This window comes from Globicephala melas, chromosome 18 (genome assembly GCF_963455315.2).
Source record: "Globicephala melas chromosome 18, mGloMel1.2, whole genome shotgun sequence".
Taxonomy (NCBI): Eukaryota; Metazoa; Chordata; class Mammalia; order Artiodactyla; family Delphinidae; genus Globicephala; species Globicephala melas.
The window spans coordinates 8939920-8965384 of record NC_083331.1 but is presented as its reverse complement, the minus strand read 5'-3'; the positions used below and the strand labels follow the sequence as shown (position 1 = coordinate 8965384).

The 25465-nt window shown below is 35.6% G+C and overlaps 1 protein-coding gene across 6 annotated transcripts in view; it reads right to left on the bottom strand.

The window, feature by feature from the left end:
* Positions 1–25465, bottom strand: part of PDS5B (PDS5 cohesin associated factor B) — a 195411-nt gene that overhangs the window by 28302 nt on the left and 141644 nt on the right. For all 6 annotated transcript variants that reach the window (XM_030882528.2, XM_030882529.2, XM_030882533.2 and 3 more), the window contains exons 20-24: positions 25081–25204; positions 22139–22297; positions 11201–11269; positions 9641–9777; positions 353–476 (exon numbers count right to left, since the gene is read on the bottom strand). In XM_030882528.2, the coding sequence (XP_030738388.1) occupies positions 353–476; positions 9641–9777; positions 11201–11269; positions 22139–22297; positions 25081–25204 (613 nt within the window). The remainder of the gene's footprint in view (positions 1–352; positions 477–9640; positions 9778–11200; positions 11270–22138; positions 22298–25080; positions 25205–25465) is intronic.

The window sequence follows — 25465 nt, the reverse complement described above, 5'->3', positions numbered from 1 at the left end:
CCTTATGGAGAAAATCTGTGTCACATAAGCTTCATTCAAGCATGAGTTACAGCGCTGTTGGCCATGAGTTCAATGTTAATGAAACAACTATACACTAAAAAAGGTGCCATTAAACAGAACCAGACAAAAAACAAAGTTGTGTTCTACTGCAAGTAACAAGAATCAACTGTACTATGTCAGCAACCCACAATTCAAATGACAGTTTTAGAACTCTAAAATGTTTCACATACATAAATTTTCTAAGAGGAGACACAAACATTCAAGATTTTTATCTCTTTATCATGGTGGACTTTCTCCTTGCTAAAAGTCAAAGACCATAGAAAGTCATGTTCTATATAGCCATTTTCCTTACATTGATAGCTAAAGCACATAGCTGATATTGTTCTAATGTGATAATTTCATGATAACAGGGTTCCTGTGCCAGCTTCACAATAGCACTCCCAGCAGCAAGTCTCAGACGTGACATATCTGGTTTACTGAAAAATAAGCAAGAAAGAATGTGAATTAGATTTCTAAATGTCTGCACAAAAACATTCCTACTTTGAATATTTAATTTTATAAAAATTCCTCTGGCCAAGGAAAAAAAAGGGTAGAAAACAATTTAGTGATACTGAACACCATATTATGCTTCCTTCACTTCTCTAAGATGGTGTGTAATGCCACAAAATTCTTCTCTTGAACATAAGTCTAGTCATTGAATTCTCTTATCCCACACAAAACAGCTTTCAGCCAAGCCTAGAACAAATATATTTGTATGTTTAGTTGTTAGGTCTTAAGTCTTCCACTACAGATTTTTTTTTAATGTGTTTACTTATACATTAGGCATAAAATATCCTAAGTTCCTAATCAGTCAACTGAAACTATGGTGCTAAGTACAAAAGAAGTGGAATGAAAGCAGGTGTAGTGGATAAAACATTACTACTTTTAGCTAGTATTCAATCTTTGAAATACCCCCAAGAGCCTATATTTAAGAAATTTTTTGCTAAATGGGACATACTTAAACAATTAGGAAATTCCTGACTAGTAAATATATTTAAACAATCGTTCCTAATACACTGACATGTTAGATGAATTACTAATGTAACTGGACTAATGTAAGGAGGGAAACTGTAACTCCTTAATTAGGATCCCCTATGTAGTTCCATAGTAAAAGATTATTATTTAATATTCATACAACAAATATGTGTCAATTTTATATACGGTACTGAGAGGGACTTAAAAGAGACAAAGCTCATTAAAAGAGACAAAGCTCAGTCTTCCAAGATCTAATGATCTAGTTGGTTTAAGACTCTTCCTTTATCTTTCTAAGGATTTATTTATTGAATGTAAAAATATTTATTGAATGTATGCCAACATTAATAAGGTTCTGAAGTTACAGGTCCCAGAGGTGCTTTTCAGTTCATCAACAGCAATATTCCAAGTAGTTAATATAAGGTAAATCACCCAACCACTGCTAAGGAAAGTCTGATTTTTCTTGTTGGAGTTTTTTTAGTACAAATAAAAAATAAATAATTACAATACTTTACAACTACGTTTTTGAAGACCCAGTTTAAAAACGGAGACCCAGTGAGTGCTCCTGCAGCGGGGACATGTCAGGTCTTAGCAGCTGCAGGCTCTGTGGGCATGTACACATGGGGGCTGGGCCAGGCTAGGGTCTGAGCTGCCTCCATAGCTCCCACAGTGGGTCCAGGTGCACGACTACTGCAGTCCTGAGACCTGACTTCAGTGGATCTGCACTGGTGGCCTTGTGGAAACAACTCCTGAGAGACACCAGGGACAACTGCTGGCATACCCACAGTTGAGGTGGGGCCGAGGGCAGTACCAACAACAGTGTACTTTGTGAGTCTGCACAACAGGTGAAACGTGACACAAAAGAGCACACTCAGTTGAACAGCTCCAGTGGAAGAACACTCAGTGGCTCCTCTCCCAGTGGGAGCATTCCAATCCCACCTACCTTGCACCACAGCTTAGAAACGTTATCTGGGGCTTCTACTCCAACAACTAGGGAGCAGACCCTGCCCCGACAAGGCAATGACAACCACAGAGCAAAGAGAAGGCCCTGGTCAATATCCTGTGCAGGCTCTGGTCACCACAACATCAGTCACACCTCCTATCAAGGGGATAATGGCCAGCATACACTGAGGAAAGAGGTGGCAGGCATCCATACTAAAAACAGCCCTCACACCAAAAAATATTAAACCCACACAGGCTACACAGGGACATTCCCACATAAAAATACCCTCCAAGACCACAGTATATAACTGTTTCTCCTAAACTCATAGAGCAAGAGAAATATAAGTAAAATGAAGAAGCAGAGGAACCATTCCCAATTAAAAGATCAAGAGAAGTCCCCTGAAAGAACAAACAATGAAACAGACTGCTTCAATCTAATAGACACCAAGTTCAAAAAGGAGATAATGAAAATACTGAAGGAATTAAGAAAGGCTATAGACATAGATGCAGATTACTGTAAGAAGGACCTAGAAACTGTAAGGAGGAGCCAAGAAAAAATGGAGAATTCATTTGAAGAGACGAAAGCTGAACTAAAGGCTATGAATAGCAAAATGAATACTGTAGAAGAAGGAATAAGTGATGTGGAAGATAGAATAATGGAAATCACCCAGTTAGAACAGCAGACAGAAACCCAAATGAAAAAAAGAACAATATAAAGCGTGTCAACCTACGCATAATAGGGATTCCAGAACAAGAGGAAAGAGAAAAGGGGATTGAAAATGTATTTGAAGAAATTAAGGCTGAAAACTTCCCAAGTCTAAAGAAGGAAACAGATATCTAGATACAGGAAGCAAAGAGGGTCCCAAACAAGATAAACCCAAACAGACTTACACCAAGACATATTATAATAAAAATGGCACATGTTAAAGATAAAGAGAGGACTCTACAGGCAGCAAGAGAAAAACAAAGTGTTAATTACAGGAAAACCCCCATAAGACTATCAGTTGATTTCTCTACAGAAAGTTGCAGGCCGGAAGGGAGTAGCAAGATATATTCAAAGTCCTGAAAGGGAAAAATCTGCAACCTAGGATACTCTACCCAGCAAGATTATCACTTAGAATAGAAGGAAAGATAAAGAATTTCTCAGACAAACAAAAACTAAAAGAATACAGCAATACTAAACCTATCCTAAAGGAAATGCTGAAAGGTCTTCTCTAAGTAGAAAAGATGTAAGGATCTATACGAAAGAGAAACTCATAATTGGAAAGTAAATCACTTAAATAAGCAAGTACACAGATTAACAAAACATCAAAAAATTTCTGTGAAAGCGATGATTACCACAATGAACAGCAAAAGTGTGAACATGAAGATGTAAAAGAGGACATCAAAATCATAAAATGTGGTGAAGTAAGAAAACATACATTTTTTTTTTGAATTTGTTTGAGCCTGTATGACTACCAGTCTAAAGCAAGGAGATATAGGAAAAGTGTTAACGTATTTGAGAAACAGGGCAACCACAAATCAAAAACATACAAGAGATTCACAAAAACAAAGAGAACATAAGAATAACACAAAAGAAAATCATCAAACCACAAAAGGAAAAAGGAAAAGAAAGGGACAAAGAAGAAATATAAAATCAATGGGAAAACAAGGTTTAAAATGGCAATAAATACATATCTATCAGTAATTACCTTAAATGTCGATGGACTAAATGCTCCAATCAAAAGACACAGAGTGGCAAATTGGATTAAAAAAAAAAAAAAAAAAGAGCCTACAATACGCTGCCTACAAGAGACCTACTTTAGGGCAAAGGAGACACACAGATTGAAGTGAGGGGATGGAAAAAGATATTTCATGCAAACAGAAATGACAAGAGACCGAGGGTCAAAATACTCATATCAGACAAAACAGACTTTAAAACAAAGGCTATAAAGAAAGATAAAAAAGGACACTATATAATGATAAAAGGATCAGTACAAGGAGAGAATATTACACTTGCCCACTTATATGCACCCAATATAGGAGCACCCAAATACATAAAACAAATACTAACACACATAAAAAGAGAAACTGACAGGAATACAATAATAGTAGGAGGCTTTAACACCCCATTCACATCAATGGACAGATCTTCAAGACAGAAAATCAATAAGGGAACAGAGATCCTAAATGATACAACAGAACAGTTAGACTTAATTGATATCTTCAGTACAATACATCCAAAAAAAGAATACACATTCTTTTTAAGGGCACATGGAACATTCCCTAGGAGAGACCACATACTAGGGCACAAAACAAGCCTCAACAAATTTAAGAGTATAGAAATTATTTGAAGCATCTTTTCTGACCACAACGGCATGAGACTAGAAATCAACCACAGAAAAAGAATGAGAAAAAAACAATTACATGGAGACTAAACAATATGTTACTAAAAAACCAACAGGGCAACGATGAAATCAAAGAAGAAATTTAAAAACGCTTTGAGGCAAATGACAATGAAAACACAACCATACAAAATCTATGGGATACAGCAAAAGCAGTTCTTAGAGGGAAGTTCATAGCAATACAGGCCTTCTTTAAGAAACAAGAAAAATCTCAAATAAACAACCTAACCCACCACCTAAAAGAATTAGAAAAAGAAGAACAAACAAAACCTAAAGTCAGCAGACTAAAGGAGATAATAAAGCTCAGCGAGGAAATAACTAAAATCGAGATTAAAAAACAATAAAAAAAATCAATAAAACCAAGAGCTAGTTCTTTGAAAGGGTAAACAAAATTGACAAACCTCTGGCCAGGCTCACCAAGAAGAAAAGAGAGAAGACATAAATAAACAAAATAAGAAATTAAAGATGAGAAATCACACCTGATACCACAGAAATACAAAAAAAAAAAAAAGAGAGAGAATACTATGAACAATACTGTGAACCTAGAAGAAGCGGACAACTTTCGAGAAACATACAGCCCACCAAAACTGAATCAAGAAGAAACAGATAACTTGAACAGGCCAACCACTAGAATGATACAGAATCTGAGAAAACAAACTCCTACAAACCAAAGTCCAGGACCAGATGGTTTCACTGGGGAATTCTACGAAACATACAAAAAAGAACTTATACTGATCCTTCTCAAACTCTTACAAAAGACTAAAGAGGAAGGAACACTCCCAAAGACATTCTATGAAGCCACCATCACCCTGATACCAAAACCAGACAAACACACCACCATAAAGCAAATTATAGGCCAATATTTTTGATGAATAGACACAAAAATTATCAACAAAGTATCAGCAACCTGAATCCAATAACAAATAAAAAAGGTCATACACCATGATCAAGTTGGATTCATCCCAGGGTCACAAGGATGGTTCAACATACGCAAATCAATCAATGTGATACATCACATCAACAAAAGAAAGGACAAAAACCACATGATCATCTCACTAGATGCAGAAAAAGCATTTGATAAAATTTAACATCCATTCATGATAAAAACCCTTATGAAAGTGAGTATAGAGGGAGCATAGCTCAACATAACAAAAGCTATTTATGACAAACACACAGACAATATAATACTCAACAGTGAAAAGCTGAAAGCCTTCCTGCTAAAATCTGCAACAAGACAAGGATGCCCACTCTCACCACTTCTCTTCAACACAGTATCGGAAGTCCTAGCCAAAGCAATCAGAGAAGGAAAAGAAATAAAAGCTATTCAAATTGGTGGGGAAGAGGTAAAATTATTGTTATACACACATAATATTAATTATCAGAGAGCCCAGAAATAAACACACACACCTATGGACAATTAATCTTCAACAAAGGAGACATGATATTATTATATGTAGAAAACTCTAAGGACTCCACACAAAAAGTACTATAACTGATAAATGAATTCAGCAAAGTAGCAGGATACAACATTAACATACAGAAATCAGTTGCATTTCTTTACACTAACAATGAAATATTAGAAAGGGAATGTGAACAAACAATCCCTTTTCAAACTGTACCCTGCAAAATAAAATACTTAGAAATAAACCTGACCAAGGAGCTGAAAGACTTATATGGTGAGTACTACAAAACATTAACAAAGGAAACTGAAGATGATTCAAAGAAATGGAAAAACATCCCAAGCTCTTGGATTGAAAAGAATTAATGTTGTTAAAATGGCCAGACTGCCCAGAGCAGTCTACAGATTCAATGCGATCCCTATCAAATTATCCATGACATTTTTCACAGAACAAAAATAAATAATCCTAAAATGTATATGGAACCATAGAAGACCCAGAATTACCAATGCAATCCTGAGGAAAAAGAACAAAGCGGGAAACCCTCCCAGACTTCAGATAATACTACAAGGCTACAGTAATCAAAACAGCATGATGCTGGCACAAAAAGGGACATATGGATCAACAGAACAGAACAAAGAGCCCAGAAATAAACCCACACACTTAATCTTCAAGAAAGGAGGCAAGGGCTTCCCTGGTGGTGCAGTGGTTGAGAGTCCGCCTGCCAATGCAGGGGACACAGGTTTGTGCCCTAGTCCAGGAAGATCTCACATGCCACGGAGTGGCTAGGCCCGTGAGCCGTGGCCGCTGAGCCTGCACGTCTGGAGCCTGTGCTCTGCAACGGGAGAGGCCACAACAGTGAGAGGCCCGCGTACCGCAAAAAAAAAGGAAGCAAGAATATACAATGGGGAAAAAGCAAGTGGTGCTGGGAAAGCTGGACAGCTGCACGTGAATCAATGAAGTTAAAACACACCCTCACACCATACACAAAAATAAACTCAAAATGGCTTAAAGCCAAGATACCACAAAACTCCTAGAAGAGAACAAAGGTGCAACATTCTCTGACATAAATCATACCAATGTTTTCTTAGGTCAGGGTCCCAAGGCAATAGAAACAAAAGCAAAAATAAACAAATAAGACCTAATGAAACTTAAAAGCTTTTGCACAGCAAAGGAAACCACAAACAAAATGAAAAGACAACCCAGAGACTGGGAGAAAATATTTGCAAATGACGCAACTGACAAGGGCTTAATCTCCAAAATATACAAACAGCTCATACAACTCTACAACAAAAAAAAACAAACAACCCAATCAAAAAATGTGCAGAGGACCTAAATACACATTTCTCCAAAGAAGACATACAGATGGCCAATAGGCACATGAAAAGATGCTCAACATTGCTAATTATTAGAGAAATGCAAATCAAAACTACAATGAGGTACCACCTCACACTGGTCAGAATGGCCATCATTAAAAAGTCTACAAATAACAAATGCTGGAGAGGTGTGGAGAACAGGGTACCCTCTTATGCTATTGGTGGGAATGTAAATCGGTAAAGCCATTATGGAAAACAATATGGAATTTCCTCAAAAAACTAAAAACAGAGTTGCCATATGATCCAGCAATCCCACTCCTGGGCATAAACCCAGACAAAACTATAATTCGAAAAGATACAGGCACCCCCATCTTCACAGCAGCACTATTTACAATAGCCAAGACATCGAAACAAGCTAAATGTCCACTGATAGATGAATGGATAAAGAAGATGTGGTGTATATAATGGAATATTAATGGAATATTACTCGGCCATCAAAAAAGAATGAAATAATGCCATCTGCAGCAACACAAATGGACCTAGAGATTATCATACTAAGCAAAGTAACTCAGAAAGAGAAAGACAAATACCATGTGATATCACTTACATGTGGAATCTAAAATATGACATGAATCAACATTATCTATGAAACAAAAACAGACTCACAGATATAGAAAATAAACTTGTGGTTGCCAAAGGGGAGGAGGTGTAGGGGAGGGAAGGATTGGGACTTTGGGATTACTAGAGGCAAACTTCTATATACAGGATGGATAAACAAGGCCCTACTGTATAGTATAGGGAACTATATTCAATATCCTGTGACAAAATACAATGGAAAAGAATATGAAAAGATTTTATATATATATATATATATATATAAATGTTTACCTGAGTCACTCTGCTGTACAGCAGAAATTAACACACCACTGTAAATCAACTATACTTCAGTAAAATTAAAAAAAAAAAGCAGACCCAATGTAATTCAAATACATGTGCAGAATTCAAGTACACACGTGATTTTATTAAAGAATAACATGGATAAAAACAGGTGAGGGACTTTCCTGGTGGCGCAGTGGTTAAGAATCCACCTGCCAATGCAGGGGACACGGGTTCAAGCCCTGGTCCGGGAAGATCCCACATGCCACACAGCAACTAAGCCTGTGCACCACAACTACTGAGCCTGCACTCTAGAGCCCGCGAACCATGACTACTGAGCCCACGTGCCACAGCTACTGAAGCCCACGCACCTAGAGCCTGTGCTCCACAGCAAGAGAAGCCACTGCAATGAGAAGCTCGCGCACCGCAGTGAAGAGTAGCCCCTGCTCACCCCAACTAGAGAAAGCCCGCATGCAGCAACGAAGACCCAACGTAACCAAAAATAGATTAAAAAAGAAACAAAAACAGGTGAGATCTAAAGTGCACATAAACAATGTAATTAATAAATTTAAGACAAAACGTATTAATACTAAGGAAATTTTTCTCTAATTATTATGTAAATCTTGAACGCTAGCATGTAATTATAAGAGTAGAAGGTGAAGACAACTAATTAGACTGAAGGAAGGTAAATAAATGAGTTATACATGTGGAATGCTTTACAGAGTTTTCTTATTATTTGATTTGTTTGAGAAGAATGTGCTACTGTTAATATTCTATGCAAAAAATACAGCAAGAGCAAAACATATAAGAAGAAAAGAAACAAAGATGGAAAAGTATTAAGCAGCTGGCAATCACCATTTATATTTTGTTCTAAAGACTTGAAGCTAAATACATATGTTAAGGTGGGGGAAGTTATTCTCACATGTTTTATTACCAATAAGAGACAATAAATGACACTTGTGTTTTCACAGAGGACAAACTTCTAAATTTTAGCTAACCTTGACATAATAACCACTACCACCATCAATACTTCTAATTACTATGTGCTGGGCAGTGTTTTAAATACATTAAATATACTAACTTATCTGATTATCATAACAGCTAGACGAGATAGGCGTAATCATTATCTCTGTTTTATAGATGAGGAAACTGAGGTACAGAGAGGTTAAAGTAACTTGCTGAAAGGCACCTCGCTGCTAAGAGGTGGTGCCAGGATTTGAATCTGGGCTCCACAGCTCATGTTTTCAGTCACTATACTATACATCTTTCAAAGAAAACAAAATAAAACAAACAAAAAGGTATATGTATTTTTTAAAATTTGCATCAAGTGCATTTTTCACATTTGCATATATTTATACTTCTGGAAACAGATTCAGTAAGTTGCCTTCTATCCAGTCTGTTCTTTTAGCTTTAGACATTAACAAGAATGTAAAACATCAGTTATTGATTGGTACAGTAACATTTTCACATTAGATATTCAAAACAGTAAACATCTATTGTTTAAAATACTTAACATTGCATACCAGTACCTTGCACTAGACATGAGACTGTCATTTTGAAATAACCACTATACAAAAGCGTATTACAATAAAAATATATGCATACCTACAAAGCAATATTAATTATCTTTTAAAAAAGAAACCATCATTCAACAATTACACCAGACATTAAAATAGTGTGTAATCCAAAGAACTCTGAAGTTGTAATTACATACCTAATTTTCCCCTGTTCTGTCAAGTCTCCATCACTATGCAGTATTGTTGTGAGCAATCTTAAAGTAGAAGTTCCTGATTTACTGTGATTATTTTTCATTCCAAGTAGCCATCGAACCATCATTTTAATAGCCTGAATCTATTTAAAATACAAATTGACAAATAAAACATTGCTACCATTTAAAGAAATTCTATATCTGCCCTGAAAAAGAATGAAGAAATGTTTTTAACAGATATTTTTTAAGAAAAGGAAAGAAAAAAATTATTTTTTTCTGTATGTGTGAAGATAACTTTTTGAATGTTTTAAATTAAAGATGTCTCACCCCCAGGTAGTTGACAAATGAACGATTTATCTAAAAACTGGTTCTTTTTGCTTTTTAAAAAATGCTTCCCCAACAAACACTTTACCCTTTAGAACCCATAGTAAAATCGTGCTAACTTCCCTAGTCCAGAAAGATCCCAACTGAAAATTATATTCGATCTTTTGTGTCTAAGAGTTGATACCACCTTACATTTGTACTGCATTTGACAATTATGAAGTACTTAGTACTTTAAAACCTGTTATTGCCTCTAAGGCTTGCAACAGCCCTTTCAAAGGGGTGCATATTATCTCTTTTTCACATATTATCTTAATTTTTACAGATCTGAGGCTCCAGAGCTAAATGGGTTTTGAACAGTGGCATGTGGCTATCAGTCTTAAGATCCTCTTCCTGGGCCACTTTGTAACCATGAACTTAAGCGCAGGTGGCCCGCCTTCTAGTGCAGTGCTGCCCAATTATACAAAACTGCTGCTTGAGACCAAAGCTGAGAAAACAGGTTTATACTGGAACTCAAAATTTTCAAGCATCATTCAATGATGCTAAAGGAAAGACTGCCCTACAGGTCTGGAGAAATAGTATCAGAATCTGAAGCTGCAATAATGTGACAAAGTAGTTCACAATATGAAACATAAACAAATACACATACAATGAAAGGATCTGCAAGAAATTATAATTAGAAAAACAATATTTAATATATTTGTTCCTGGCCTTTACACCTTGGGCAGTGGCTTGATATGAGGTCTACATTACGGAGTACAGACAGTTTTAGTAAAGCAATACTTTACAGCTGTGATGAGCAATCCTTTTACCCATAACTCCTAATTCAAGAAATTACAGGTTGAATTTTCTTTAATAAAAATAAAAAAGTATATCAAATCCCATGGAAAAGACGAACAGTCTTAAAACCTGGACGACCATCTTTGCTGAATAGGAGAATGTACCTAAGAAAACCAGCACTGCCCTTTCCCATTAAAAGGTGGATATCTAAGAAGCAGCAACATAGAGAAAGTTTTCAAACTTTGTTTTCCAAACTACATTATGTGCAGCTGCCCACAGGCCTCAAGTTTCTCATTATTGCCCTACACTCTCACAGCACAGAGGATAATGTCATACAATAAATATAAAAACCTGAATGATTTTAATAGCTGTATCTTTATAACAGGAACAGACATTTTAACACCTATAATAATAATGCAGTATATTAAATATATTAAAATCAACAGATCTATGCATATCACTCACTTTGACCATTGTCTCAGGTGAAACTTCTTCATCTGGAACCCAAAGCTTAGTTGTCTTTTTTCCTGGAAGCTAAACAAAAATTAAGGACTTTAAAACACAAATACACATTCTCATGTGTAATTAATATTTAGTGAATGAATGAAATTTTTATCTTCTGCAACAACAGTCATTATACATGACTATGTTTTCTGTTACTTACTCAAAAAGGTTGAAAGGCCTGTCTTCACTAGCACCACAAATGAACCTTATACATCCATCACCAGCTGGTTCTTTGTAGGTGTGAGATAGGCCCAACTTTAACCACTTATATATATACTTCCTTACTCAATCCCCTTTAATCTACTGTTTCAATTATTTAAAGCAGTTGGCAAGGACTAAGATAAAAATCAATGGAGCCAAAAAGTGTACAGATGACCCTTGAACAAGACAAGTTTCAACTGCACAGGTCCACTTTATATGTAGATTTTTAAATGTACACCTGCTACAGTAATACACAATCCACAGCTGATTGAATCAGAAATACCCCGTGGATAGGGAGGAACCACATACAGAGGGCTGACTACAGATTACATTAGGATTTTCCACGACACAAAGGGCTGGCACCTTTAACTTCCATGTTGCTCAAGGGTCAGCTATAGGTCATAAATGATGAAGGAAAAGGTATCTGCAAAACATCTTGAGCAAGGAACAATTATAAAGGTTTGCAGAAGTAACAGAAAACATACATTAGTGTCTTCCTATTTAAATCCCACCAAAATGGCAACACACACACACACGCACATGCACGTAAACACACACCAGTTAGCTGGGCTGAAAACAAAAGGGGCCCCCCAAAAAACCAAAGAAAAATTTCGAAAAGCAAAATATACAGTAAAAAAATATTAACAGAGCTAAGAGGGCTTACAACTCCAGAAAAGCACAGAAGGAAACACCCTCCAAAAAGCCTTTTTTTTTTTTAGCACAATCATAGTATAACCCTGAGATGATAAGCTGAAGGTATTAAGAAATGTGAATTTACAGTAGCAGCCAGGAAATTAAATAAGGTGACAAAAGAGCTGAACCCAATCTTGGAACACTGGAGGTCCCATTTTTACCTCGACCTGACATGAGTAATTTCCAGTTGGAAACAAATCAAAAAGCACCTCAGGTAACCCTTTGGCAACAGGATAGGTAGCTCAAACATCCAGAAGGCAAACTCCCCAAACAGAGCTATTTACAAACAGCTTAAGAATTAATTCTTCAGCTGAGAAATGCCTTCAAAGTGTGAAGTGAAAATAATGAAATAAGGATCTCATTAGAAACATACTGATGAAATTTCTGAACTAAGAATATCCAAAAAATCTCAAAGCTTGCATGGAGGAACCTACCAAAAAAGAAACAAGAACCATATCAACTTCAGATTTCTTTACACACCAAAAAACAACATTCTGAATTTTCTGTTAGCCAAGTGACTTGAAGAATAGAATTCTAATCTTCAAGAATGAGGAGGAAAATATTTTCAGAAATCAGAGAGAAAGCTTCCAAATTACAAGCCATTTTGAACAAATTATTCAAAGATGCACTCCACTAAAATATTTAATTCACAAGAAAATTCAATCAGCATAAATTATTACAAATAGAAAACAAAAAAGTTATCATAAGTAAGACCAACAGACAGGTTCAAACAAAAAAGTTATCATAAGTAAGACCAATAGAGAGGTTCAAATATAATAAATGAAACCACAACAGATGCAACACAACCAAAGACAGAAAAAATCTAAAACTAATGGACAAATACACTAGTCAAGATCTAAAAGCATTTAAACAGGATATGGATTTATATGGGATACTAATATAAAAAGTATATTGATGTACTTCTCTTTAATCTTACATAAGATATAAAATTCATGAACATCTGTAAAACTAGCAGTTTAATATCAAAACAAACCAAAACAAAAATGATTTTTTAAAAAAAGAACGTCGAAAACTTCATCATCACAGCAGTAGACTTGAATATACCTCTTTCAAAAACTGACAGATGAAGCTGAGATGAAAAAAGGTAAGTACAGGAAATACATATAGAAATATAAGGAAATACATAGAGATAAAATATTTAAGGATTAAAAAAAATCAAAATTGGCCTTTCTCATAATCATGATGAAAAGTAAAGAGAAAGGAGTTTAGCAAGACAAGATGATATGAGATTAAAAACTACAAAATAATTCCCCAAATCCACCACAAAACAAAATAATTTTAAAAACTGAAATACCTAACAAAGTTGTGTAAGAGGAATATTTAAATTTTCTTTACAGAGAAAATTATAAAACTTTAATGAAAGAAAATTGTAGATGAGCAAACAAAGCAATGGGAAAGAATAGAGGCCGTGTATGATATGAATGTTAGCACTGCAGATGACTGGAAGAAGGAGAGATCATTCCATAAATTCTGCTGGGAAAGTTGGTTACCCTAATGGAGAGTAGAAAGAAATGGAATCCTTAAGTCACAGCATACAAGAAAAAGCAAACAAATCAATTCCAGATGTATTAAAATTTTTATTGTGAAAAGAAAACTTTAAAACTTTTAGAACATATGGGAGACTATTTTTATGACAATGGCATAGGAAATGATTTGTTAAACAAGATATAAAAGCATTAACTACAAAGGAATGATAAATGTAGTTAAATTAAAATTAATAATTTTTGTTCAAAGGACACAATGAAGGGAGTAAAAAGACACACCATAAATGAGATTTTATGCATTTTATGAACATACTTCAACATGTACCTGAAAAAATATTAGTGTGTGTAAAGATTACCTATGAGAAAAAGACAACCCAAGAAAAAAAAGCAAAAGACATGAAAAGGAATTTCAGAAAGGAGGCAACATGAATGATGACTAGACATATAAACTTTTTTAGTAACCAGGGAAATACAAATTAAGACTATACTGAGACACTGTTTTATATCTAATTAAACGGGCAAAAATTAAGAAATCTGACAATAATGTGTGTTATACACTGCTGAGAGGAAAATAAGTTTTAACAACCATCTTCAAAAATAATTCAGCAATAAAGTGAAAAGTTAAATATGTGTACAAACTGATGTTCATCACTATATCACTCTTGTGAATGTAACCTGGAGAAATCTGTGCTCATATGCATCAGAAGGCCTCTGTAAGAAATTCACAGGAGCACTGTTCAAAAGAGGGAAGAAATGGAAATACTCCAAATGTCCATTAGGAGAATAAGAGACATTTCACACAGTGATATAATACAGAGTAATGAATGAATGAACTACAGCTAGATTTGACAACAAGGGTTATTCTAAGAAACATATCCATAATGATAATATCAAGTCACCCAAGAATATATACGGTATAAAATAACTCTTATAAACTTCAAGAACAAGCAAAATTAAACAAGTACATGTTTAGAGATGAATATATGGTAAAATGGTGTTTTGTTTTAGTTAGGGAATAATAAACCAAAATTCAACAAAGTGGTTACCTGGGGCAGGAAAGAAACAGGAAGAAAAGTTTGGAGAATAATAAAACCAGGTGCTAAGAATTCATGGGTGTTGAATCTTTGCAGGCAAAGTTTCAAAAGAGGAGAATAATCAAGAGATTTGAGTCTGGCACTAAAACTGCTTTTCTTATATAAATGATGCCTGATTTTGAAAGTGAAAAAGGTTAAAAGGTTGAGCAATGTTTTCATCACTGTCACAGAGGTAGAAGGAAAAAAAAGTGGAATTCTGAGTTCAATAAAGAGTAGAGTCCTTGTTAAACACCCTAGACTTGTGGGGGGATCCCAAATAAAAACATCCTAGACATAAAAGTGACCAGAAAAAGAATGAGCCTGTCAAAAACTGAAGGCTAGCTTCCAATCACTGCAGTCTTGACTGAATGAATGTGATCTGACAGTAGCTCAACTGCCTGTCAGAAGCAAAAATAAATCCTGTTTGGAAGAATTATAAAATCATCCAGAGCCTCAAATTATCTCTACAATTTTTTGTTCACAAAGTCTACAGCTCAATCAAAAATAACATGTGCAAGATAAGACTTGACTAAAAATCAAGCGAAAAACAGACAAGAGAAAAAGAGCCCCTGGAGATCCAGATATTGAGGCTAACACACATAAACTTTAACATAATTAAAGATGTTCAAGGATTAAATGATAAGAAAAAGAATTTCGTCAGGGAACTAAAAACTATATTTAAAAACTAAAGGAAATTACAGAATAAAAATATATTAAAACTGCAATTAAGAATTCATATTTATAGGTTTAACATAAGATTAGACAAATCTGGAGAGAATGAGTAAATTCAAAGATGGGTCAGAAGAAAAAAAAACTGAAGCATGAGCAGGCTGAAACAGGTATACCTCTGAGATACTGCAGGTATGGTTCCAAACAACCACAAGAAAGCAAATATTGCAATGAAATAAGTTACACAATTTTTTTGGTTTACCAATGCATAGAAAAGTTATGTTTACACTATAACATGGTCTATCAAATGTGCAATAGCATCATGTCTAAAAAAACAATGAACATACCTTACAAAATACAAAACAATACAAAAATATAAAAAGAAAAAGCTATTACAATAGCAACTATTAATAGTAATGACTATTTGGGTCTTTTGCCCATTTAAAAAAATTGGGTTGTCTTTTTGTTGAGTTGTAATCGTTCTTTTATAGAGTCTAGATGAAACTCTTATCAGATATATGATTTGCAAATATTTTCTCCCATTCTGTACGTTCACTTTTCACTTTTTTTTTCAAATTGATAATTCTTTTTTTAAAAAAGGAGACATAGGGCTTCCCTGGTGGCACAGTAGTTGAGAGCCCGCCTGCCAATGCAGGGGACACGGGTTTGTGCCCCGGTCTGGGAAGATCCCACATGCCGCGGAGCGGCTGGGCCCGTGAGCCATGGCCGCTGAGCCTGTGCATCCGGAGCCTGTGCTCTGCAACAGGAGAGGCCGCAACAGTGAGAGGCCCGCATACACCCCCACCCAAAAAAAAGGAGACATAATTGGCATATAACATATTAGTTCCAGATGTACAATGATTCAATATTTCCATACACTATGAAATGATCACCATAATAAGTCTAGTTTTCACCCATCACCACACAATTTCTTTTTCCTGTGATGAGAACTTTTCAAATACACTCTCTCAGCAGAAACTTTCAAATATACCATACAGTATTAATAACTATAGTCACCATGCTGTACATCACATTCCTTGACTTATTTATTTTCTAACTGTACCTTTAGAAGACTCCCTTTACCCATTTTGCACATCAGCCATCCCCTGCCCCTGACAACTACCAATCTGTTCTGTGTATCTATGAGTTTGGAGGGTTTTGTTATTGTTGTTGTTATTCAGTGTTTTTTAGATTTGATTCCGTGTGTAAGAAAGATCACACAGTGTTTATGTTTCTCTATTTCACTTAGCATAATGCCCTCAAGGTCCATCAGTGTTGTCACAAATGGCAAGATTTTTTTCTTCTTTTTTATGGCTGAATAGTATTACATTGTATATATACACCACTTTTTCTTTATCCATTCACCCAACAGATGGACATTTAGGTTGCTTCTATGTCTTGGTTATTGTAAATAATGATACAATGAACATGGGGGTGCAGGTATCTTTTTGAGTTAGTATTCACATTTCCTTCAGATAAATACTCAGAAGTGAAATTACTGGACCACATGGTACTTCTATTTATAACTTTTTTTCCTATTTTTAATTTTTGGAAGATTCTCCATACTGTTTTTCATGGTGGCTACATCAATTTACATTCCCACCACCAACAATTTATATTCCCACATCCTCACCAACACTTGTTATTTGTCTTTTTTATATTAGCCAACCTAACAGGAGTGAGGTCCTATCTTATTGTGGTTTTGATTTACATTTCCCTGATGATTACTGATGTTGCGCACCTTTTATATAATTGTTGATGATTTGTTTATCTTCTTTGGAAAAATGTCTCTGCCTATTTTTTTTGTTTTTGTTTTTTTTTGCGGTACGCGGGCCTCTCACTGCCGTGGCCTCTCCCACTGTGGAGCACAGGCTCCGGACACGCAGGCCCAGCGGCCACGGCCCACGGGCCCAGCCGCTCCGTGGCACATGGGATCTTCCCGGACCGGGGCACAAACCCGTGTCCCCTGCATCGGCAGGCGGACTCTCAACCACTGCACCACCAGGGAAGCCCTCTCTGCCTATTTTTTAATCAAATTGTTTTTTTGCTATTGAGTTATATGTGTCATTTATATAATACGGATATTAACCCCTTATCAGATACATGATTTGCAAATATTTTCTCTCAGTAGGTTTCCTCTTCATTTTGTTGATGGTTTCACTTTCTTGATAATGCCCTTTGATGCACAAGAGTTTTACATTTTGATGAAGTGCAATTTATCTGTTTTTGGTTTTTATTTTTTTAGTGTTTGTGCTTTTGATTTCTCATGTAGGGATACACTGCCAAATCCAATATTAGGAAATTCTCCAGGATGTTACTGTTACTTTTGTTCTAAATCACATGTATATAATCGATTATGTTTCATACTTTCTTAATTATTATAACAAGGTGTGATATCTTGTAGCTTAAGTCCTCCAAATGTCTTTAATGATGACTTCTGCTGCTGCTGTTCCTCCTCCTACTACGACTACTTCATCATCATCATCTTCTTCTTCTTCTTCTTCAAGATGATTTTGGCTATGCCTTTTGCATTTCTATTGAAATCTTACAATCAGCTTGTCGCTTCTCCGTATACCACTCTATGCCAACATATACACACATCTGGCTAGAATTCTGATACATATTGTATTGAACTGTAAATCTGCAGATAATTGTCATCATTATAGTATCACCATCCCATTCCATGGTATTATAATACTGACCTTTTCATTTCATGAAGACAGTATATACCTTAGGTGGCCTTTAACTTCACTGAGGAATGTTTCTTAAACATCTGTGTAGAGGTATTGCTTACCTTTCTTAAGTATATTCCTAGGCATTTAACGGTTTTTGATGTTACCGTAAATGTAATTTTTAATATTTATTTTCTAACTGTTTATTATTGGCATAGAAATATAAAGTTACTTCTTTTTTATACTGACTTTGAATCCAGGGACCTTGTTAAAGACAATTTTTAATTCTATTAACTTTTGCATTCTTTTAGGTTTTCTCCGTTCATAGTAATAACAGCTTTTTTTTTTTTTCCTTCATTCTTAATGGATTTTATTTCTCTTTCTTCCTCCTAGAATGGCCAGAACCTTCAAAACAACACAAGTGGTGACTGGATATTTTTATCCCATTCCCAATCTCAGGGGGAAAAGACAGAGTAACAGTAACTAATAGAAGACTTGAAGACTTCTAAATGTCATATATAGAACTGTACACAACCCAGTTCTGACAAACTTTCTGTCAACTTTGTATTTAATTAGCATATTCTGCTTACATGTTATGTAAATAGTGATTAGGATTAATTGCCACCTGAGGAACTTCCCTGGTGATCCAGTGGTTAAGAATACACCTGCCAATGCAGGGGACACGGGTTCAAGCCCTGGTCCAGGATGATCCCACATGCCGCAGAGCAACTAAGCCCATGTGCCACAACTACTAAGCCTGCGCTCTAGAGCTCGCAAGCCACAACTACTGAGTCCGCGTGCCGGAACTACGGAAGCCTGCATGCCTAGAGCCCGTGCTCCGCAACGAGAGAAGCCACCACAATGAGAAGCCCGCGCACCGCAATGAAGAGTGCCCCTGCTCGCCACAACTAGAGAAAGCCCGCACACAGCAACAGACCCAAGGCAGCCAAAAATAAATAATTATTTTTTTAAAAAACTGGCCAAAAAATAAAATAAAATAAAAATTTGCCACCTGATGTTTTTTCAGTTTGTTCTATCAGTTCTGTGTTCATTTTCATCTTCTTCTTGCCTTATTTTTGGTAAAATATTTTTATTCCATTCTCCTCTTTACTGGCTTATTCGTTTTATATTTTCCTATTCTTTTAGTAGTTGTCCTAGAGAGTAGTGGCCTTAACTTATTGAAGGCCAATTTCAATAATTCTGTCTTAAACTTTCAGAACAGTAGTAGGTTCAGTATTCTAAGAAAACTTAAAATACATCAACTCCCTTTATACTCTGATGCTTACTGTGCTCTTGTTCACACAGGACCATTACTGTTCTAATTTTATGCAGTTAATATTTATTTAGACTTACCAACATATTTTCCTCTTTCTCTTGTTTTTCACTCTGTTTTGCCTCTGTGATAATTTGCTTTCTACCCAAAGAATTAAAGTAGAAATTCTTTTAGCTGGGATAACTGCTAATGAACTCTTCCAGTTTTTGTTTGTCTGAAAATGTCTTTATTTTGCCTTCCCTTTTTTTTTTTTTTTTTTTTGCGGTACGTGGGCCTGTCACCGCTGTGGCCTCTCCCGTTGAGGAGCACAGGCTCTGGACGCGCAGGCTCAGTGGCCATGGCTCACAGACCCAGCCGCTCTGCGGCATGTGGGATCCTCCCCGATCAGGGCACGAACCCGTGTCCCCTGCATCAGCAGGCGGACTCTCAACCACTGCACCACCAGGGAAGCCCTTGCCTTCCCTTTTTAAAGGATATTTTCTCCAGGTTTAGAATTGTAGATTAATACATTTCTTCCACTCGATAATTTCAAGATATTATTCCATTATCTTCCATTTTCTTATCTTTTCTTTTGAAGTCAAGTGACAGTCTTATCCCTTTGAAGGTTTTCTGTCTTTTTGCTGTAAATGCTTTCAATCTTTTCTATTTTGATTGGTTCCAGTTTTACTATGATGTATCTGGGTGTGCTTTGTGTTATATTTATCCTATTTGGGGCTTCTACCTGATCTTGAATGTACAGCTTTGACGTCTTTCATAAATTTTGAAAAATTTTCTGGCATTATCACTTCAAATACTATTTCTGTTTCATATTCTCTTTCCTCTCTTGCTGTAGTTCTAATTACACTCTAAATATACAGTATTTTTTTTTTACTGTGACCCAGCTGTCTGACATACTTTTTGTATACAGACAAAAATTGTTTCATTATGCTTCACAGATACTGCATTTTTTACAAATTGAAGGTTTGTGTCAAGCAAGTCCATCAGTGCTATTTTTCCAACAGCATTTGCTCACTTCATGTCTCTGTGCCACATTTTCATAATTCTTGAAATATTCCAAATGATTTCATTATTATTACATTTGTTATGGTGATAAGTGATCAGCGATCTTTTTTTTTTTTTTTGCGGTACGCGGGCCTCTCACTGTTGTGGCCTCTCCCATTGCGGAGCACAGGCTCCGGACGCGCAGGCTCAGCGGCCATGGCTCACGGGCCCAGCCGCTCCGCTGCATGTGGGATCCTCCCGGACCGGGGCACGAACCCGTGTCCCCTGCATCGGCAGGCGGACTCTCAACCAATGTGCCACCAGGGAAGCCCGATCAGCGATCTTTAATGATACTATTGTAATTGTTCTGAGGTGCCATGAACCACTCCCACATATCATAGTGAACTTAATTAGTAAATGTGTGTGTTCTGACTGCTCTACAGACTGGCCATTCCCCCATCTCTCTCCCTCTCCCTCAGGCCGCCCTATTCCCTGAGACACAACAATGCTGAAATTAGGCCAATTAATAACCCTACGATGTCCTCTATAAAGTGTTCAAGTGAAAGGAAGCATTGCACATCTCTCACTTTAAATCAAAAGCTAGAAATGATCAAGCTTAGTGCCGAAGGCATGTCAAAAGCTGCAATCAGCTGAAAGTTACACCACTTGTGCCAGTTAGCCAAGTTGTGAATGCAAAGGGAAAGTTCCTGAAGGAAATTAAAAGTGCTACTCCAGTGAACATGTAATGATAAGAAAGCAAAACACCCTTATTGCTGATATGGAGAAAGTTTTAGTGGACTGGAGAGGAGATCAAACCAGCCGAACATTCCCTTAAGGCAAAGCCTAATCCAGAGCAAGGCCCTAACTCTCTTCAATTCTGTGAAGACCTGGCGAGGTGAGGAGGCTGCAGAGGAAAAGTCTGAGGCTAGCAGAGGTTGGTTCATAATATTTAAGGAAAGAAGCCATCTCTATGACATAGAAGTACAAGGTGAAGCAGCAAGTACTGATGCGGAAGCTGCAGCAAGTTATCCAGAACATCTAGCTACGATCATTAATTAAGGTAGCTATGCTAAACAACAGATTTTCAATGCAGAAAACAATCTTCTATTGGAAGAAGATGCCGTCTAGAACTTTCATAGCCAGAGAGAAGTGAATGCTTGGCTTCAAAGCTTCAAAAGGACAGGCCTACTCTCTTGTTAGGGGGCTAATGCAGCTGGTGACTTCAAACTGAAGCCAATGCTCATTTACCATTCTGAAAATCCTAGTTTTAAGGTTTTCTTTTCACACATATGTGTATATATCTAAAAACACAAAGACGTGCATAAAACTCCACGTAACTGTAAGGGGTCAATTCTCTAAGACCCAACATGTCATGCCCTACCCCAAATACTCACATACTGGAGACAGAGAAAATCACTATTTCTTTCCCAATGTTTTCTCCCAAGGCTCTTTTAATTCTCTCTTGTATGCATGAAATGCAACAACTACTATCATAACAACCATATTATAAACTAACCTGTCAAGTCTTCACATTTTTTAAAAAAGATGTCATTATAAAAATTAAACCCCTATAAAGTTAAAATAGACAGAATCAGGTAATATTTTGTATTTATGAAAGAAAGTATTCCAGGTCATAGTCCTATGCTCAACTAAAGAGATGTTTCAATGTTGTTTCACTTACAATGGAGATACAGCATGTTAAAAAGATAGGAAAACCTAAAATAAGTCAGCCAAATTGAAGTGTTATTTACATCATTTCACTTCTCTCTTTGATGCATAAAATTTTAGAAGATAGCATTATGAAGAACACACAACTAAAAAATAAAAATTACCCGATCATTCATGAGAAGATCTTTCACAATGAAAGTAGCTACCAAAGACTTCAAAGGAGCAGCAAACTGATCCGGTGCAAGGAGAGCAATATGACCAATAGTAACCAGTGGTGTTATGAGATGTTCCAGGTTGCTTGGATCCAGGCTCTTATGCAGAGGCTGAAAATGAGGAAAGGAAAATGATCAACTCCATAAACATGCAAATAAGCTGTTCACATATTTCACCTTCAAATTTTAAAAACTACAAAAGTTCCAATACATGGTTTAAGTAGTAGCTCAAGCTTACGTTTAAACTTTTATAGGTTATTTATGTAGAAGGCATCATATTTAAATATTTTCAGTTTTGCCCAAGTTATATTTTAGAGGTTACGTATAAAGAACATTTCAGCATGAAGAATCATATTATGTATCGTATATTTTATGACCACATATATAAGTATGTTAGAGACTGCTAAGGCTCACCAATATCCACTTCCATTCAAGGATGCCTATATGTGCAGTTAGGTGAGGATGTGAATAAGTTCTGGTTACCAGAATGGGAATGAAAGTGAGGTATGCCATGCCTGTACTGAGGCAGATATGAGCAATGTTTCTTCTCCACATTCTCTCTCTTTACTCACTGGCTGTCTTAATACCAAGGATCCAGTGGGACTCAAAGAGAAGCCACTAGTCAAAAAGGGTCTGTGTGCCTAAGCCACTGATTAGAATACAATCAAAGCACCCAATTAGACTTTTTTCAGGACCAAGAAATAAGTTTTATTATGTACAGTCACATGGATTTTTGTGGATTTTTATAGCATCAAATATTAAGTACCATAACTAATAAAATTATTTTTATTATTCTAATAGGAAACCCAGCCATTAATATTCATTTTGCCATGACAAAAGAATGAGGCTCCTTATATACTCACATAAATTGATACCTAAAATATATTGTTAAATTTTTTAAATAGGAAAATCAGAAGAGTGACTACAGTATACTATCATTGGCATAAGGAGAGGGGGAAGGGACAAAATATGTGTGTATTTTGTGTATTTACATTACTTGCATATGAATAAAATCTCTCCAGAGAAGTACATTAGAAACTGATAACATTGGCTGCCTCTAAGAAACTGGGTGGCTGGAGATATGGGGGTGAAGCAAAAGAGAAAACTCTTTACTCTTTAGTATTTATTACTGGATATTTGTTTTGTATCTCTTGATTTTGAAGCAAGTGAATATATTATCTATTAAAAATTTTAATGACACATTTTAGTGAAGAATTGATGCTCTATCCTCCTACACTGAACACCAAGAATTCTAGGCTTGAAAAACAACACAAAACTGTTCTTCCCAACACACTGGGGCAATATGAGAGGCTTAGTTTAGTCAAAAGTATACTTAAATGAGTTTACTTCTTGCTATTCTTGATGACCTCCCTCAGTACCTCCACTGCACATCTAAGTGATAACTTGTTTACATTATAAACAAATACCTGATAGTGTACTTTTTTCAATTCATTTATTATAATGTGTGACAATTTTCCACAGTAAGATAATAAAATCATTTCTGAAAAAGCAAAATAAATGGCCAGTCCCTCGATTAACAGTAACCTCATAAAGGCCATATGTCTCTATGAGACCTTTTCTCAGAAAGCCAGCCAATCCTGTATGTCATAGTAGAAGGATTACCAGTTAGGTTCTCATAAAGATAAGTAAAAGATATCAAAAATGAAAATAAAAGTACCCTAAAAATTCAAGTTATTATCAGCATTATCCTCCTCCTCATCATCACTGGAAGGAATAAAAAGGAGATTATTCAAGAAAAACAAAAGCTTTCTAGAAATCAACATGAGTTCATTGAAGTCAGCCTCTTATTAAAAAAAAAGACTATAGAAAGTATTTCCACCCCCAAATTTAAAATATATTACTATTTGCTATCTATAGCAAAGATGCTGTTTAATAAAGAAAACTTTTTTTCCTCCTTTAGGTCTTTAACATAATATATGAAAATATGACAAAATTAGCATAAATATTTCTAAAACAGAGATAACAAGTCTAAGTATTTATGGTGGGTTAGTTTCAGCATAATTTCCAAATTGTTTTGACTTCATTCAAAGCTCCTAAACTAAAATTATAAGTTAGGATTTTATAGATTTTCTGCTTAGCTTCTATTTGCAGGAAGAATGCTAAAGACAGCCCCTGATTATAATAGCTTGTAATGAAATTGCAATGCTTAGAAAGGATAATAGTAATTCCAAGTACAGAAAAAATAATATAAAATACATATTGAAAAGATGGTCAGTAGACATTTGGTCCTATCCAATACATCCATAAGACACTTGGTCTACACACAAAGGTCCTCGATATTTGTTCATATTTGGTCCTGTCCAAAACCATTTGGCATGGACCAAATATGCCCACAGACATTCTGGAGAGCACCAAAATATCAAGAACCTTTTGGTGTGGACCAAATGCTCTGCAAGGGAAAAGGCACATTTTAATCTGACATAAAATTATGTCAGTCACTGAAGTACAAACTTATACTTATTTACATTACAAATTAGTATGGATTTATAGAACCCCACACTTCAGTAGTATCTCATATATAGAAATCTAACTTTCAAATCTGTAAACTGATAATCATCTACTACCTACTATCAGTAAGTAGGATTTTATATGTAATTACTTACTAATGAAAAATAGTTTCCTAATACTAAATGTATAAAGTAGTGTCAAAAAAATATTATACAACTGTTTGATTTCTGAATCTGAGTTAGCATTAAACATCTGAATAATCAGATATTTTCTGATTTTAATCGCCCATCAATATTGATTATACTAATTCAAATTTTGAAAATAAACTATAAAATGATACATATCCAAATGTGAACATCCTATAAAATCATTCATATTTGTTTTTTAACTATAACATGAAACAAACAAAAAACTTTTCTCTTTACCTCAAATATCTGTGCAAACTGTGTCTCTTTACTAGAAAATATTGCATGGATACAATGAATAGCATATTTGGCTTGACGGGGGGGTCCTTTCTTAGATTTGTGATGTAAAACAGGAAGCAAAGCTCTAAAAAAAAAAAAAATTAAAGAAAAACAATTAACCAGAAAAAACAACATGACTTCCACTAGATAGCTTGTATTTTTTAAGTAATGTTTTGTAAGAACAAAAAAAGTCATAACATCTACTCAGACATTTTCAATCTATAATTTCGCTTTATAAATATCTATATTAAAAATATAATCCAAATAAAGTATTTTTTACTTAATAATTATAAAAACAAACAAGGATGGTGACCCATTTCTTCTTTTTAATGTCATTCCTTTAGCC